The 14042-nt window shown below is 58.9% G+C and overlaps 1 protein-coding gene across 2 annotated transcripts in view; it reads right to left on the bottom strand.

Moving 5' to 3' along the window:
* THRA (thyroid hormone receptor alpha) overlaps positions 1-14042 on the bottom strand; it is a 24430-nt gene extending 10388 nt beyond the window's left edge. Inside the window, exons 1-3 of one of the 2 annotated variants that reach the window (XM_081109504.1) lie at positions 13781-14042; positions 3004-3347; positions 510-577 (exon numbers count right to left, since the gene is read on the bottom strand). In XM_081109504.1, coding sequence (XP_080965630.1) covers positions 510-577; positions 3004-3056 — 121 coding nt within the window. In that variant the 5' untranslated portion in view covers positions 3057-3347; positions 13781-14042. The remainder of the gene's footprint in view (positions 1-509; positions 578-3003; positions 3348-13780) is intronic. The other variant, XM_081109503.1, reaches the window with a different exon arrangement.

Here is a 14042-nt window from a genome sequence, read left to right as displayed (position 1 = left end):
TTCCCCAACTTTCCTTTCTTGGCCCATCCCCTAGCCCAGCCCCCCTGAAGGGTAGAATCCTAGGCACATCAGAGGTGATCTTGTCCATCCCCTTCCGTAAGAACATGGAGAATCCCAGAGTTCTTCTGTTTGCTTATTCAGGGCCTTTCTCTCGCTGCCCCCCCAGGGGCAAGGGGGTGCAGGAGAAGCAGCAGCAAATGTCAGCAGCTCATCTCAGGGGGGAAGACAGCCCCTCAGCTCTTTAGCCCAGGCCCTGATTTGGGGGTGGCGGAGGGGTCTCAGGCAAGAGGGTTACGGGAGAAGGGAAGAGGTCCTTTCTGACCTAATCCATCTTCAAGGCTGGGGCCCACATCACCCCTCTCACCTTCAGTCAAGTCCATCCCAAGCCCTCTAGGAGGCGCTCCCCATGGGACACAGGAGCTGCTGGTACACGCCAGGCTCCAGAAGAGCCCTGGTCTGGCGTGGTGGCGTTCAGGGCAGGGAGGAGGGGCACACACAGCCAGGCTCACCTGACATGCTGGTTTTCAGGGAACATTGGCCGTTCTTTCTTTTTCGCTTTCCATCTGGTGACCTGGCACTGGATGGGGGCAAAGTGGGCAGAATCACAGAGCAGTCTTTGGGCAGCCCCCTTCTCATCCAACAGGCTTAGATACACCCCCCCACCCCAGGCTCAACTCCCTGCCCTTCATGTCCTCATTCTACCTCCCACCCCTAGGTCAGCTGACAAAACTGAGAAGGGTCCAGCTATCTAGAAGCTTCAGAGAGAGATAAGGGGCTTGGCTGGGGCAAAAGCATGTTCTAGGGCGCGCGTGCACACACACACACACACACACACACAGCATTATAGAAACTTCAACACCCATAATCTACAATATCCACATATTTAAGCCTTCAGTGCATGAGACATGCAGAAAGAATCTTCAGGACATGCTCAGAGTTATATAACCTTTAGAACATACACACACACACACACACACACACACACACACACACACATGCAACACAAGCCCACTAGATATGAGTCACGATGCAGCCTTCAGTATGAACCCTAGCATGGTCAATAAGCACCAGGATCTACATAACTACACAATTTTTAGGGCGTTCTCCAATGTGTTATATGACCTCTAGGGTATGCCCATGTGTTACACAACCCTCTGGACAGACACCTAATAATACTCCTCCCTTCCCTCAGTAAACATGTTGTTTGATTTCCAGGTCATACACACGTGCTACATAACCACAGTGTGGGCAAACACAGAGTGCCCAGCAACTGGAACCCAGAGCCAAGAACAGGAGCATACGAAAGGACTTCCAGAGTCACCCTGTCCATGGCATCCATCTCACAGAGCAGCAGACAGAGGCCCCCACTTGTGCTTGGTGACGCCGAGCACTGAAATCAGTCGGGACGAGGACCCTGAGCCCCTCCATGCAAGGCATTAGCCACCCCCAGCCACTGCACACATGTCGCCAGCCTCTCCACATACATGTTACATAACCTCGGCACACACAGGTTACATAAGCCTTCCACATGCATACAAGGATTGTATAACCTGCCACACCCACTCTCCGTGTGGCATGTTGCAGGGCCCCTCCCCTGACGCAGCTCCCAACATACTGACACAGTGACCTTGGTCAGGGTCATAGTCAAAGACAGCTCTGTGCGCCACACTCCCTGGAGACTACCCCTGTCGGATTACTACAGTGTTTGGAAGGTCAGATCTCCCCTCCCGCTCCAGCGGGGGAGGGTGTGGGGGAACTCTGAGCCACCTAGGGCCCCAGTTGAGCAGCCCGGTTTTCAGCAATTACTAGATTTATAGCCTCTGGGTGCAGTCCCAGGGACAGCCACAAGGTGGCGCATGGACATGGGGGAGGGGAGAATAACGGGTAGGGGTGCAGCTCTGGGGGACCGGGAACCCGGATTCCAGCCTTTCCCTCCTTAGGAGCAGCGTCTTCCAGATTCACGAGGTCTGGGCAAGGAAGTACAGAGGTTGCCAGTGAGAGCTACGCAGTGACACGCCCAACCTTTTTCAGAGCCCCCCCGCCCTGGGGTGAGTCTTTGGGGAGGGGAAACTCTAGGTGCCCTGCCCAACTGACAGCCCCATCCATTTCCCCCACCCCTCCAGAGACCCAGTCTTGGGCCCCAGGGCTTTGCCTGGCCAGGCTTCTGGCCTCCTGGCTCAGAATCTGGTCTCCTAGGCAACGGCCACTCTGCTCCCCAGAACAACCCATCCCCCACCCTCTCCCTGGCCATAGACACAGGCTGTACCCAGCTCCAGGGGCACCACGCCAACTGGCACAAAGTTCTGTGCCACTCGGAGTTAACGGGAGAGGCAGAGACCCTCTGGGCTCCTCAAGGGTAATGCAGATCACAGGTAGCCATTCCCAGCAATGTGTGGGGGGCTCATGCCTCCTCCGCCGGTAAGCAAAACCTTCACAGTTGGCATCCACTCCACTTCCTGGGAGGAGCCCCATGGCAGCGCCCGCCCTTGCCCATGAACAAGGAAGAGCTTGTGGGGCTCCCAAAAGGTTCCAAATATAAGCATGGGCTAACGAGAGTTACTGGTGCATGTGCCCCGAACTGTCACGTCACGTGCACCACGGCTCGTGGACTGCACACTGGTGGCGATGTGAGCAGGCTGGCAGGGAGAGGAGGCAAATGGCGAGACTGTTTGCATTCCACATGCTCAGGTGAGGGCGGCCGAGGGGACCTGGAGGGGCGGGGGGAAGCATGTGAGCCTGCCCAGGACTGTCCAGGGAGGGGCCGTGTGCCTGCCTCGTGTAATTTCTCCTTGTCACTTCCCCACTCCAAAATGGGCATCTCTCCTCCAGGTGCCTAATTCCCGTCACATGAACATGACCTCATCTCCTGGGCAAAGGTAAGCAGCAGGTTTGCTGGCCTCGCGTCCATTCCCCTAAAGGCCCAAGCTCGGCTCGCTTTTGCCCAACCAGGTGACCATGCCTGCCAGCTAAGAGTTGGCAAGACCTAGTTGCCGGACCCATTACCTGTTCTCCTCTGGGTCTGACCCACACTCCACCTTGCTTGGCTTCTGTTCCATTCACTTTAATTCCATCCAGGATGCCCTCCAGCACGCCAAGAGACTGGGTGGGCACAGTGGCCCCCCCTGGCACGCCCACAGATTGCCCACCCCCTGCCACCCAGGCTAGGGCACAGCACCCATGGTGCCCGCCTCAGCACTTGGCCTTTCACACCATGCCCTGAGCCCCGAGGGGGGTGGGCGGTGAGATAGGCCAGGGAGTGGCAGGTGGTAGTGTTGGGGGGAAAGCTGGGTCCGTGCGGGAGTCCTGGGCTGGGGGAGTAGCTTCGGAGTCTTGTCCTGTCGAGGTCCCTGCAGAGAGAGGAGAGAAGCAGGCATAAGGTGGCACCGTGGTGGAAAGCGGTCCTTTGGTGGCAACAGTTTGGGCTCTTTGCGCTCACAACAAGATGGCGGTGGGCATGGAGGGCAGGCACAGGGAGAGAAGCAGGAGAAGCCCTCCGACGGACAGGTTTTAGCAGGCAAAACTGAGAGTCATGTCCTAAGCCCCAGACACGGAAAGGGGTGGAGGGAAAGAATGAGATCATCCATGTGCCATGTCCCAGTCCTCACATTCAATCAAGTATCTGGCCCCTAACAATGCCTAATAAATGTTCTTGTTACCACTGATCTAGCCAAGTTTTTATAAAACGCACCATACTCTGGGGCAAGAGGGGACCAGAGATGAGCAATTTTCAAGCCAGGCCTGGGGGGTGGGGGCACTTGTGAAGGAAGGATGGGGTGTGGGAATGGGGCACCTGAGTGCCTTAACGGAGAGAGATACTGAAGACCGTGGGGAGCTGACCCCCCCTGCTGCTGGCCGACTGGTGACTCCAACTCGGCCTCCCAAGGACTCCAGAGCTGCCCAGAAGGTCCCCAGTCACACTTCCCAGTCTGAGGACCAGACATCCCCGTTGGTTTAGCTGAGCTGCCACCCACCAGGTTGGCAAGAGGTAAAGGAAGGAAACTAACACGTGTTGTCTTCACAGATGAGGAAACTGAGGCTCAGAAAGCTGGGCCGTCACTCGAAGTCACCAAGCTAGTGAGCAGGTGGCTCAGGGCTTGAACCCCCGAAGCCTGGCTTGAATGCTTGCCTTGTTCCAATGCCTGGGGGCCAGGGCCGTGCCAACCTGGGCCCCCCGTTTCCTCCACATGCACCTCTGACCACAGGCTCCCGACCGGAGGTTTACTGTCTGTGCACACAGGCAGGTGTGGGCATGTTTAAGGGGGACAAAGGGTGCAGTTCCCAACACACAACCTTCATCCAGTAGCTGCTGCCCCAGAGACCTCGCCCCTGGGCCCTCCGCCCCACCCCCAGGAGCTGATAAGGAGCCAGAGTAGGAGGGGAATGTGAGATAAGTCCGGCCATTGGGCAGGGCAGTGGGGCAGGGCCCCTGCACTCAGGTGAGCCCTCAGTGTAGGGAGTGTGGCAGGAGGACAGAAGGGTGGTCCGTTCTGCCTCGGATACCCCCACAGACCAGAACAGGGCACTGGGGGCTGGACAGGAGGCTGGGGGGGTTGTGAGCGGGGAGCCTAGCCCGGAGAGCCGTCAAGAAAGTAGGTCAAGTTTTTCTTGGCTTGTGGAGAAATTCCTGTTATAAATTTATAATGGCGTAGCCAGCCCTGAGGGGTGGAGGTGGGGGGAGAAGTAGGAGTGGGTGGGGATGCCCAGGGACTGGGCACTGGGGCCTGCTGCTCTCAGCCAGAGCAGTGAGGGGTAAGGGGCCAGGGCAGTGGTGGGGTTAGGCTAGACAATAGAGGGCTATTTTCTGTCGCCCGTTTCCACTTCTATCTGTGCCCAACAAGGCTTCCTTGGGTCTGTCTGTCTGCATCTGAATGTCTCTCTCTCTCTCTCTCTCTCTCTCTCTCTCTCTCTCTCTCTGGGTGTCTCCCCATCTCCCCCCCAGGCTGTGCCTCGGTGCTTGGCACACCCTGGCTGCAGTGCTGCCCCCGCCTGTCTCCTGCCCACCTGGCACGCTGCCACCACTTGTTTACAGAGGCTGGAAAAATCCACTCGCCAGCAGGAGGCCCAAGTGCCCCTGGGGAGGGGAGGAGGCGGGCGCAGGAGTGGGCATGCTGAGAGAGGGGCAGCCCTGGGGAGCAGGCCCTGGGGGCAGACGAAGAGGGCCAGGGTGTGTGCAAGTGGGTGTGAGCAGCCCTGGGCCGGGCCAGGCGGAAAACACCAGCAGCAGCCACATGCCACGGGCAATTCCTGCCCCAGGCCCTCGCTCTGGAGGACCCCTCCTCCCTCACCCCGGCCACTGCCAGTTGCTACAGGGCACACCTGGGGCAGTGCCAACCTAAGCCACCATGTTTATCTTCCCTTCCCCCTCCCCAGCCCAGCCTTAACTCCAAATGTGTCTGGGCACTGCCAAGGGCTTGCACGTGCCCGCTGCGGGAGGGGAAAGCTCTTTCTCTGCCTCAACTCTGCGCTGTGCTGAACGGTGTCCGGGTGCCTGTCAGCGTGACCCAGGCTACCCTGAGCCCCTGGCAGTGGGCAGAGGAGGAAGGCACTGTCCTCACGGCTGAAGGCGCCTTGGCCTGGCATCTAGCAAGAGGCCGGGAATTCCTTGTCATCTCTCTAGGGACACACCTGGGTCTCTGAGGCGACACAGAGCACATAAAGGGCCCAACATTCAGGGAGGCACATACCACGTGAGCCGGTGTTAGCTGTGGGCAGAGAAGGGTCAGTGGGGAAGGGGAGTGGGGCAGGGAGACCCACCCTGAAGGGCAGCCCCTCTCCCCTCCTCCTGGAGTCCTTTTTTTTGTTCTTCTTCTAACCTGGAGTCCTGCTTAACTCCCCCAGCTCCTTCCTTGCGCTGAGGCTCAGGCCCACGGAGGCAGAGGGGGTGGGGCTATGGGGTTCTGAGTCCAGGCTGGACAGTCGGACAGCAAGACCCACCTGTCGGCTGGCCCGGCCACCCACTCCCTCTGTCAGATAAGAGCGGCCGGTGGCAGCGTGGGCAAGGTGCCCGTGGAGGGGAAGCGCTTCATTAAGCCTGAGTGCTTCTGCAATGGGGGGCCAGACGAGCGCCCAGGGCGGCATCCGCAGGCTCCATGCCAGGTTCCCACTGCCAGACTGCCCCCTCCGCAGCCCTGCGGACCCAAGGAATTTTCCTAAAGGACTCCTGGGGCGGCCAGAGGGGACCTTCTGCCTCCGGAATCTAGCCCCCAGTTCTATACACATTACTCTCCTGGGTGTCTGTGCGTGGCTCTGGCCCCACCTGTCTGGGGCCCCTAAACTTTGTCCTTAATGCTCTAAAGGAAGCCCAGCCCTCCTTGCCAACCACAGAAGGAAAGGCACACTCAGAGAGAGGGGGCCCAGAAAAGGGGAGAAAGAGGAGGAAGACTGGGGTGAAAGAGATGATGGGGGGAGAGGGCAAGAAAAATGAGGAGAACAAAGAGCGGAGCAGGGATGGGGTAGAGGGGGGACGCTAATGAAGTATAGGGATAGGAAGAAAGGCGGCAATGAGATGAGGTGGGGGATGGGGCCAGAGGGAGGGGAGAGAGGGGTGAGGTAGAGAGGAGGACAGATATGGGGAGGAGAGACAAATGGAGGGGGAGACAAAGAAAGAAAGGTAACAAAGAAAGATGGGTGGGGGGGGCGTTGATTCATGCCCTGCCTAAGTCCCACCCCACGGAGGCTGGGGGAGGGGGAGTAGAAATGGTTTCCACGGTGACAGCTGGTTCTTGGTGGCCTGGCATGTGGGCTATTAATAGTGCCGTGGGTAGGTTCACACCTCCCTCTCCCCTTCCCCTTTGCCTGCTGCTGGGGGGCGGGGAGATACTATCCCCCCCCCCCTCCTAATGATCTGGCATTGATGCGCTGACCCCATATCATGGGAGTCAGGAAGGGTGAGACTAAGGGCCCAGGTGACTACTGAACCCAAACATACACACAGGCATGCACAGGCAGACACAGGCATCTGTGTGCAGACACTGCCGCCCATGCCAGCGTGGGCTCCCGTGGGCGGCCACGGGCACCAACAGTCCCTGGGAGTCTGGCGAAGGTGGAGGCTGCGGCAGCAACACAAGCCCCCCACGTGGAGGGGCAGTGCCCCGCAGGGGTGGGGCCTTGTTTTCCTTTCCCAGGCCCTCCCTGTTCTACTCTCAGGTGTGGATTGAGCAGGATTGCCCCACCCAACTCAGTCCTATCCTAGTGCCAGGAAGGCGGGAAGGAAGGTACTGTTGGGCAGGTGTGAGATGGCAGAGGAGTACACAGACTCGGGCACCAGCTTGGCAGGCGGGAGGGAGGGGGGCGGGGAGGCCCAGGAGGCAGCATTCCTTGGGGGGCTCCCTCTGGGCACCCATGAGATGGGATTCTGGAACCTAAAGGCAGTGACCCTGAAGTCTGATCTCCTAGCCACTGTGGGACCCTGGAGGCTAGAGAATGGGAAATGGGGGTGGAAGGGATTGGATCAACAAAGGATCCTGTCCCCCAAAAGAATAGAACAGGAAACTCCCCCCTGTAGGTCAGAGACAGAAGGACATAAACAGCGGCCTTAGCTTGGGCCAGATGCCCAGTATTAACATCAAAGACTGTGCTCCCCCCAACATAACCTCACCCACCTGCTGCTCTACCCTCCCTCCTCCTAACCCAGCCCAGCTCCCGTCAGGCATCAAGATGGGTGCCCAGGTCTAGAGGTCACCGCCCTCCCCCGTGCCCAGCTCCTCCCCTGCCAATTCATAGAACTTTGTGTCCCCTGACCCAGTTCCCTGCGGGCATGGAAGTGGAAAATGCAAATAGCCCAGAAAGCAGAGCTGGGAGCACCCCCAGCTGGGCATGGCACATTCCCCCCACCCTCCCCCCAGCAGCCAGGGGTAATTGGAGCTGGGCGCTGGGGCAGCTGAAGGCTGGAGGCATGAGTGTCACGGGGCCAAGGCGCTCACTGCAGATGGTATCATGGGCACAGAGCTCGGGGTCCTCCCTTCCCCACTCCCCTCTTCCAAGGAGAGAGGAAGAGGCCGGAGAAAGGAATTGCAACCAAGCCCCGGGGAGCACCGCCCAGGAGGGAAGGAAATGGTGGAAGGGAAAGGCAGGGATGTTCTTCTCCCAGGCACCCCAGGGAGGTGGAAGCTAGCCCCACCGAGGGCGGGCGGGAGGGAAAGACCGAGGGAGGGGAAAGGAGGGAGGAAGGGAAAGGGAGGGAGGCAGAGAGGGAGAGGGACGGAGAGAGACAGAGAGGGAGGGAGAGAGGGGAAAGAGAAGGGGGGAGAGAGAGAGGGAAAAGGAGAGGGAGGGAAGAAATGGGGAGAGAGAGATTAAAAAGTGTGTGTGTGTGTGTGTGTGTGTGTGTGTCTCGCGCGCGCGGCACGCAGGCTGTGCATGCAGTTGGGTCTCAGGCACATACACGGACACGTGCAGACACACACTCACCCCGCATGCGCAGACGGCGGCTCCCGTGCTATTCCACAGATATTCAGAGCCCTCCCCAACCCACACATGCACAAAACACGCACACATGGGTGAGCGCACAACACACCCACTCACTGGTGTGTACAAAAACGCCAACAGCCACCAAATCTCGACCCGTTTCCCTTTCCCCGCCCACGAGCCCGGGGAAAAGAGAAAATGAAACAGGCAGCTGAAGCTCTTGGAGCCAAGAGCTCATCTCTTCCTTGCGAGAGGAAAAGAGGAGGAGGAGGAAGAGGGGGAGGGTTGGGGGCTTGGTCCAGCCATGCAGCACTTGGCTACTGCTGGAGGGTGTGGCTGTGCCTTAGGCCCTAATCTTGAACGCCAGGCCCCGGGGCCACAGAGTGAATACTCCCCCCACAAGGCGAGGGAGCAATGGTGGCATTTTCTGGGCACCAGTACGTCCCATTTTGCTACCCTTGTCTACCCAGACAACGTCTGGCCCCTCCCTCTGGACCACCTCACACAAAGGTAAACAAAAGTTAGTTCCTCTTTGGCAGCCCTGCCTCGGCCTGCCAGGGAGGAGGACTGCACCACATGCCTGAAAACCGTCTGCCCTCCCCCCACACACCAGCCCCGGATGCCTCCATGGGAGACTGAGAACTGTTTCTGGTTCCAGCGGGCAAGTGGACCCCCGCCCTGGAGTGGGCCAGGCCCTGGGAGGGCAGGGGAGTCCACAGGTGTTACTCACAGAGCCAGGATGCGCCCGGCATTGAGCACAGGTGTCACCCATGGTGTATTATTCACCCTCACTCAGAGGGAGGCAGGCATCATTGTCTCGAGATGATGAAAACCCAGGCCCAAATTCAGCAACTGGTGTTTGGCAAACACCCAGTTGCCAACTCCCAGCCAGTGCTCTTCCTACTGTGGTCATGCTTGCCTCCCCCACCAACACCTAATAGGTTCCGCAAGCACTTCTGCAGCCGTGAGACCTAGAGTTGGGCTGGGCGCCCCAGTGGCCCACCATAGGCCATCCGCCCCGTTATTCTTGCTGCACCTTGAAGGGGGAGAACTGAATAAAAGGAATTGGGAGGAGAGAGAGGAGTCTTACCACCGGCTTCACAGAGGGAAAAGGCAACCCAGGGCAGACCCTGGATCCCAAGGCCCCATGCCTCCTCCCACACTGCTCCTGACTCAGTGCCCCCACCCTTCACACAAATGCCCCCTCCATGCAAGGGTGGGGAATCTGGTGTCCGTCAGCCAGGCTGGGTCCTGGTTGGTCAGTCAATGGTAGGTAGCTAGGTTGCTGGGTCCCCAGGAGAGAGGAAGGGTACTCTATAAGTAAGGAGGGTTTGGGAGAGGAGCCTGCTTCCCTTGCTATTCTCCCCCTGCCCGCCCCCCCCCCCCCATTCCCAGTGCTCAGACTTGTCCCAGCAGAGATGCAGTGATGCCCAAACATTCATGCATGTGCCCCTAACTAGGGAGGTGTGGCCCCCAGGCTGAGATGCCAAGGGCTCCTTTTAAGCAGCCGCTATAAGGTGAGGTTCAGAGCAGCTCCAGGTGAGGTTCTGAACTTGTAGAGGAGAAAATGGTGACACAAAGGCTGAGGAGTCCAGAGATTACACGGACCCACTACGCCCGCCGACTCCGCCCTCTCTCATTCCTGCCCCTGTGATGTCTAGGAGCTTCTCCAAGAAATCCAGGGGGCCCCAGGCCCACGGGCTTCCCCATTGTAAGAGCTAACACATACAGTGTTTGTTATGCACCCGGTACTTTTTAGAGCATTTTTGTATGTTCTAAATCAGCCGTGGGCAAACTACGGCCTGCAGGCCGGATCCCATTTGAAATGAATAAAACTAAAAAAAAAAAAAAAAAAAAAGACGGTACCCTTTTATGTAATGATGTTTACTTTGAATTTATATGAGTTCACACAAACACTCCATCCATGCTTTTGTTCCGGCCCTCCGGTCCACTTTAAGAACCCATTGTGGCCCTCGAGTCAAAATGTTTGCCCACCCCTGCTCTAAATCCTCTGATCCTCAAAAGCTGAATGAAGTAGGTAGTATCATCTCCAACTTACAGATAATGCAAGGGGTAGGTTAAATCACTTGCCCAAGGTTATACAACCAGCAAGTGGCATGGCTGGGATTCAAACCCAGGCAACCTCGTTCCCAACAAGTCTGTGTTCTTAACCATTCTAGGATAGTTGCTACCTGCTGGAGGAATGAGACCTTGGTCCCTGTGACCAAGCCTCCGTCTCCCCTTCTGTAGCAACCCACGGATCCTCTCTGGTGGAATCACTACCAGTGCTTCCTCGCCCAAACAGGCCACAGCTAGAGGGGAGCAAAGCAGAAAGGCCTGGAGCCCCCCCCTTCAGATTCACTCTCTGGAAGAGTGGCCCGTTCTGCTGCCCTGGGCTGGAGGCTGCACCTCACTCAGCCCTGCACAGAGTCTGGGCAGCTGTACCCTCAGAAACACACTCTGAGGCCGGGCAACGAGGACACAGCTGTCGGGCATCTCTGAGGTGGGTCTCAGCTGCCAGGGGTGTGGAGTAAGGCCGCTGGAGGTCCTGCCAACTCTGGCCACTGCCCATGGGGGTGAGTCTCTTCCAGTGGGGGAGTGTGGTGAGGGGCTCCTCACGGGCTGGGTTGGAGCTAGCCTGCTGTGGCGTGCATACCCGGGCTTCCACCCATCTGGTGTCTCCTGGCTGAGCCTGCCAGCCTGAGAGGTCAGCATGGACAGTAGGTAATCTCCTTCCCTGTCCCCCATTCCCAGCCCTCAAAATGTGCTGGCCTGCAGCTGCAGCATTGAGGAAGTACAGGATGTCCTGAGCAGCCGCTGAGCCCCCTGCCCCACCCCTCCCCACCCCAACCTTCCCATGACCCCAGAGGCAGGGCAGGCGGGGGCTGAGGGGCGGGGTTTGAGTACTAACAGCCGGAAAACTATGAAGAACCTCAATGCCAGTTCCCAGCTCTGAGAAAGGAGGTTGTGGCAAAAGCAGACGAGAACAGGGGTAGACGGGGCTAGTGACAGGGTGAGAGTTACAGTCTGGCAGACACACAAGGAAAGGGAATCAGACACAGCAAGACAGAGCAACGGAGAGATGGCGTTAGAGAGAAATTCCAAGTCAAAAATACACATCACTCACCCAGACACTCACCAGCATACAGCCGAAGGAAGGCTTCCAAGTTTAGAGGGGAGGGCAGAGGTGGAAAAAGGGGCCAGACTCAGGGCCAGAGGCAGGAACTCGGCTGGGGGAGAGTGAACTGCCCCAGGAAAGGCTCAGACAAAAGATCCCAGCAGGGGCAGCGAGATCCCCCCCCCACACACACACCCTTTGCTTATAGGGTGGGGAGAGAGATTCTAGAACCTCCTTCCCCCAGCAGCCAGGACAACCCCAGCTGCTGGAAGTCACTGGACACTGCTTCAGGCCCATGACTCGACTCTCTGGGACCCCCTGTCCCTACTCTCTTTGCTCCAGTTTCTCTGACCCTCAAAAAAAAAAAAAAAAAAGCTAAACCTTGAGGAAGAAAATAGAAGGAAGCTTAAGGGAAAGAGTCCATGACTATGTGTGCATCTGGGGATGAGCCTGACAGCACAGTTGCAGTGTATTTGCTTCTGGGGGTGTCTAGGCGCAACGGTTGGTGTGAACCTGAGCCTTGTGAATGCCTTCTGCACCTGAGTCCCTGGGACTGTGTGCACATGCGTGCACCTGTGACTGGAGTTCCCACAGTCAATCAATTAACAAGTATTTACAGAACACTTCCTGTGCTGGGCTCTGGGCAGGACCCGAGCTCTGGGAGTCATCCTGCCAGGGCTCAGGCTCACTATCTAGGACGGTGGGCTGACAAGCGATAGAGACCTAGAACGTTATCACGAATGCATTCCTTGCACCATGAGGCAGAAAGGTCCTTTCACGCAAACAAATTTAATTTTGTTGGGAGCAGGGGTTTTGTCGTCAACAGTAGGAGTCCAAGAAAATACTTGTTGCTACATTGTGTATCCATGTGTTGATGTGTAACCACGTTTGGCGTTTGACTGAGTGACAGCGACTGTTACGGCAGGCGATAATGCCTGTGTGACTGGGCTCATGTGAGCACGTGTGTGCCTGTGAGTGGCAGGGTCTTTTGTAACGTGTGGCTGCGTGCAATTGCCCTGTGTTCATGCATGCGTGCGACAGAGACTTTTTTTATGTGGGTGACAGAGACTCCTCCTTGCCCCTGTGTGTGACAGCATCTCCGTGTGACCCTGTGCGTGAGTACGTGCATGGGTCCGTCTCCCGTGGGTGTGTCCCACCCCTCTGAGCTCCCCAGTGCAGCAGACGCCGGCCTTTTCCCTTGTCCCCATGTGGGTGTGTCCAGCAGCTCCTGTCCTTGAGTCTGCCTGGGTGTCCCTGGGCGTGCATGTGGCTGTCTGTGCGGGCATATCTCAGCGTCTGCATGTCACATTTGCTTCCCCCTCGCCTTGGACAACAGCCCTGTTCATTCCGCCCCCCTCCTAGGGCCAGAGCCATCATTGCGAGGTGGGTTCCCATCCCACTGGCTTTCCTCCTGGGACCTCCACCCTGGAAATGGTGGCTCCCTCCCTTGCCTCCAGCCCCAGGCCTTTCTTTCACACCGGACAAGGGAGGGCCCCAGGCAGAGAAGGGGCACCGGAGGAGACACGTTGCAAGGGGAGGGGAAAAAGGGGGGGGCACGCACAACACAGGTCCATTCCTCCCTCTTTTCTCCAACCACCCTGGCTTGCAATTCCCCTAATCATCTTGGGACCCTCAAATACACTTCCCCACCCCCAGCCAGGTTTTTTGCAATTAGGAGTGTTGCACCCGGAGAGCCATGCTCAACCGGGGAGGCGGGTGAAGTGGGGGGGGGGGACTTCCCTCTCCCTCTCCCGGGCCCGTGCAAGCTCACCAACCCACCCCGCTATCACTAGCCTCCGCAACCAGAGGCAGCTTTGCAAAGGCCACTCGGCCTCCGAGGCTAGGGGTGGGGGCCGAGGGGGGGCAGGCCTCCGGCGCACCGTAAACAAACCGCGGCGCGGCGGGCGGGGGCGCTCGGGCGGCCGGCAGCGGGGCCGGGGCCGGGCCCGGGAATGCGCAGCAGACGGGCCGGACAGAGGCCAGGCGGGCCCTCGAGGGGGAGGCCTGGACGCCATCTCCGCTGGCAAATCCCGGGGCCCACCGACCTCCTAGCAGCACCTCCCTTCCCAAGGGCGTAAGTTGCAAGCTCCCGGGCTGTGACAGGGTCACCGGGGGGTCCGGGCAGGCGGAGGCTGGCGGCGGGAACCCCCCGGGCGCCCCCAGATCGCCGGGGAGCTGGCCACAGAGCCCCGCGGCTTTGCATAATCAATCGCGAGGTATTTGCATATTAATGCCCCCTCGCTCCCTCCTCCTTACCTCGGCGTGGCGCGCTGGACCGGGCTGGGCAGCGACGCGGGGTCTCAGCGCCCCGTGCGGGGGGCGTCCATCGGGGGCCGGTAGGGCCCGGGCCGCCCGCCTCCTGCGCCCGGGTGTTGAGTGCGAGTGAGCGCGGGGGGGCGGGGGGCGAGTGTGGCGGCCCCGCGGCTCCTCCGGCAGAGGCGGCGGCCGCTCTTGGCTCCTCCCTTCCCCGCCCCGCTCCGGCTGGGGCTCTCGCTCGCGCGCCGGGCCGGCTCGCGGC

This window comes from Myotis nattereri, assembly GCF_964212035.1.
Source record: "Myotis nattereri genome assembly, chromosome: 16".
Classification (NCBI taxonomy): domain Eukaryota; kingdom Metazoa; phylum Chordata; class Mammalia; order Chiroptera; family Vespertilionidae; genus Myotis; species Myotis nattereri.
Note: the sequence above shows the minus strand (reverse complement) of the source record. Positions and strands in the feature narration are given on the sequence as shown.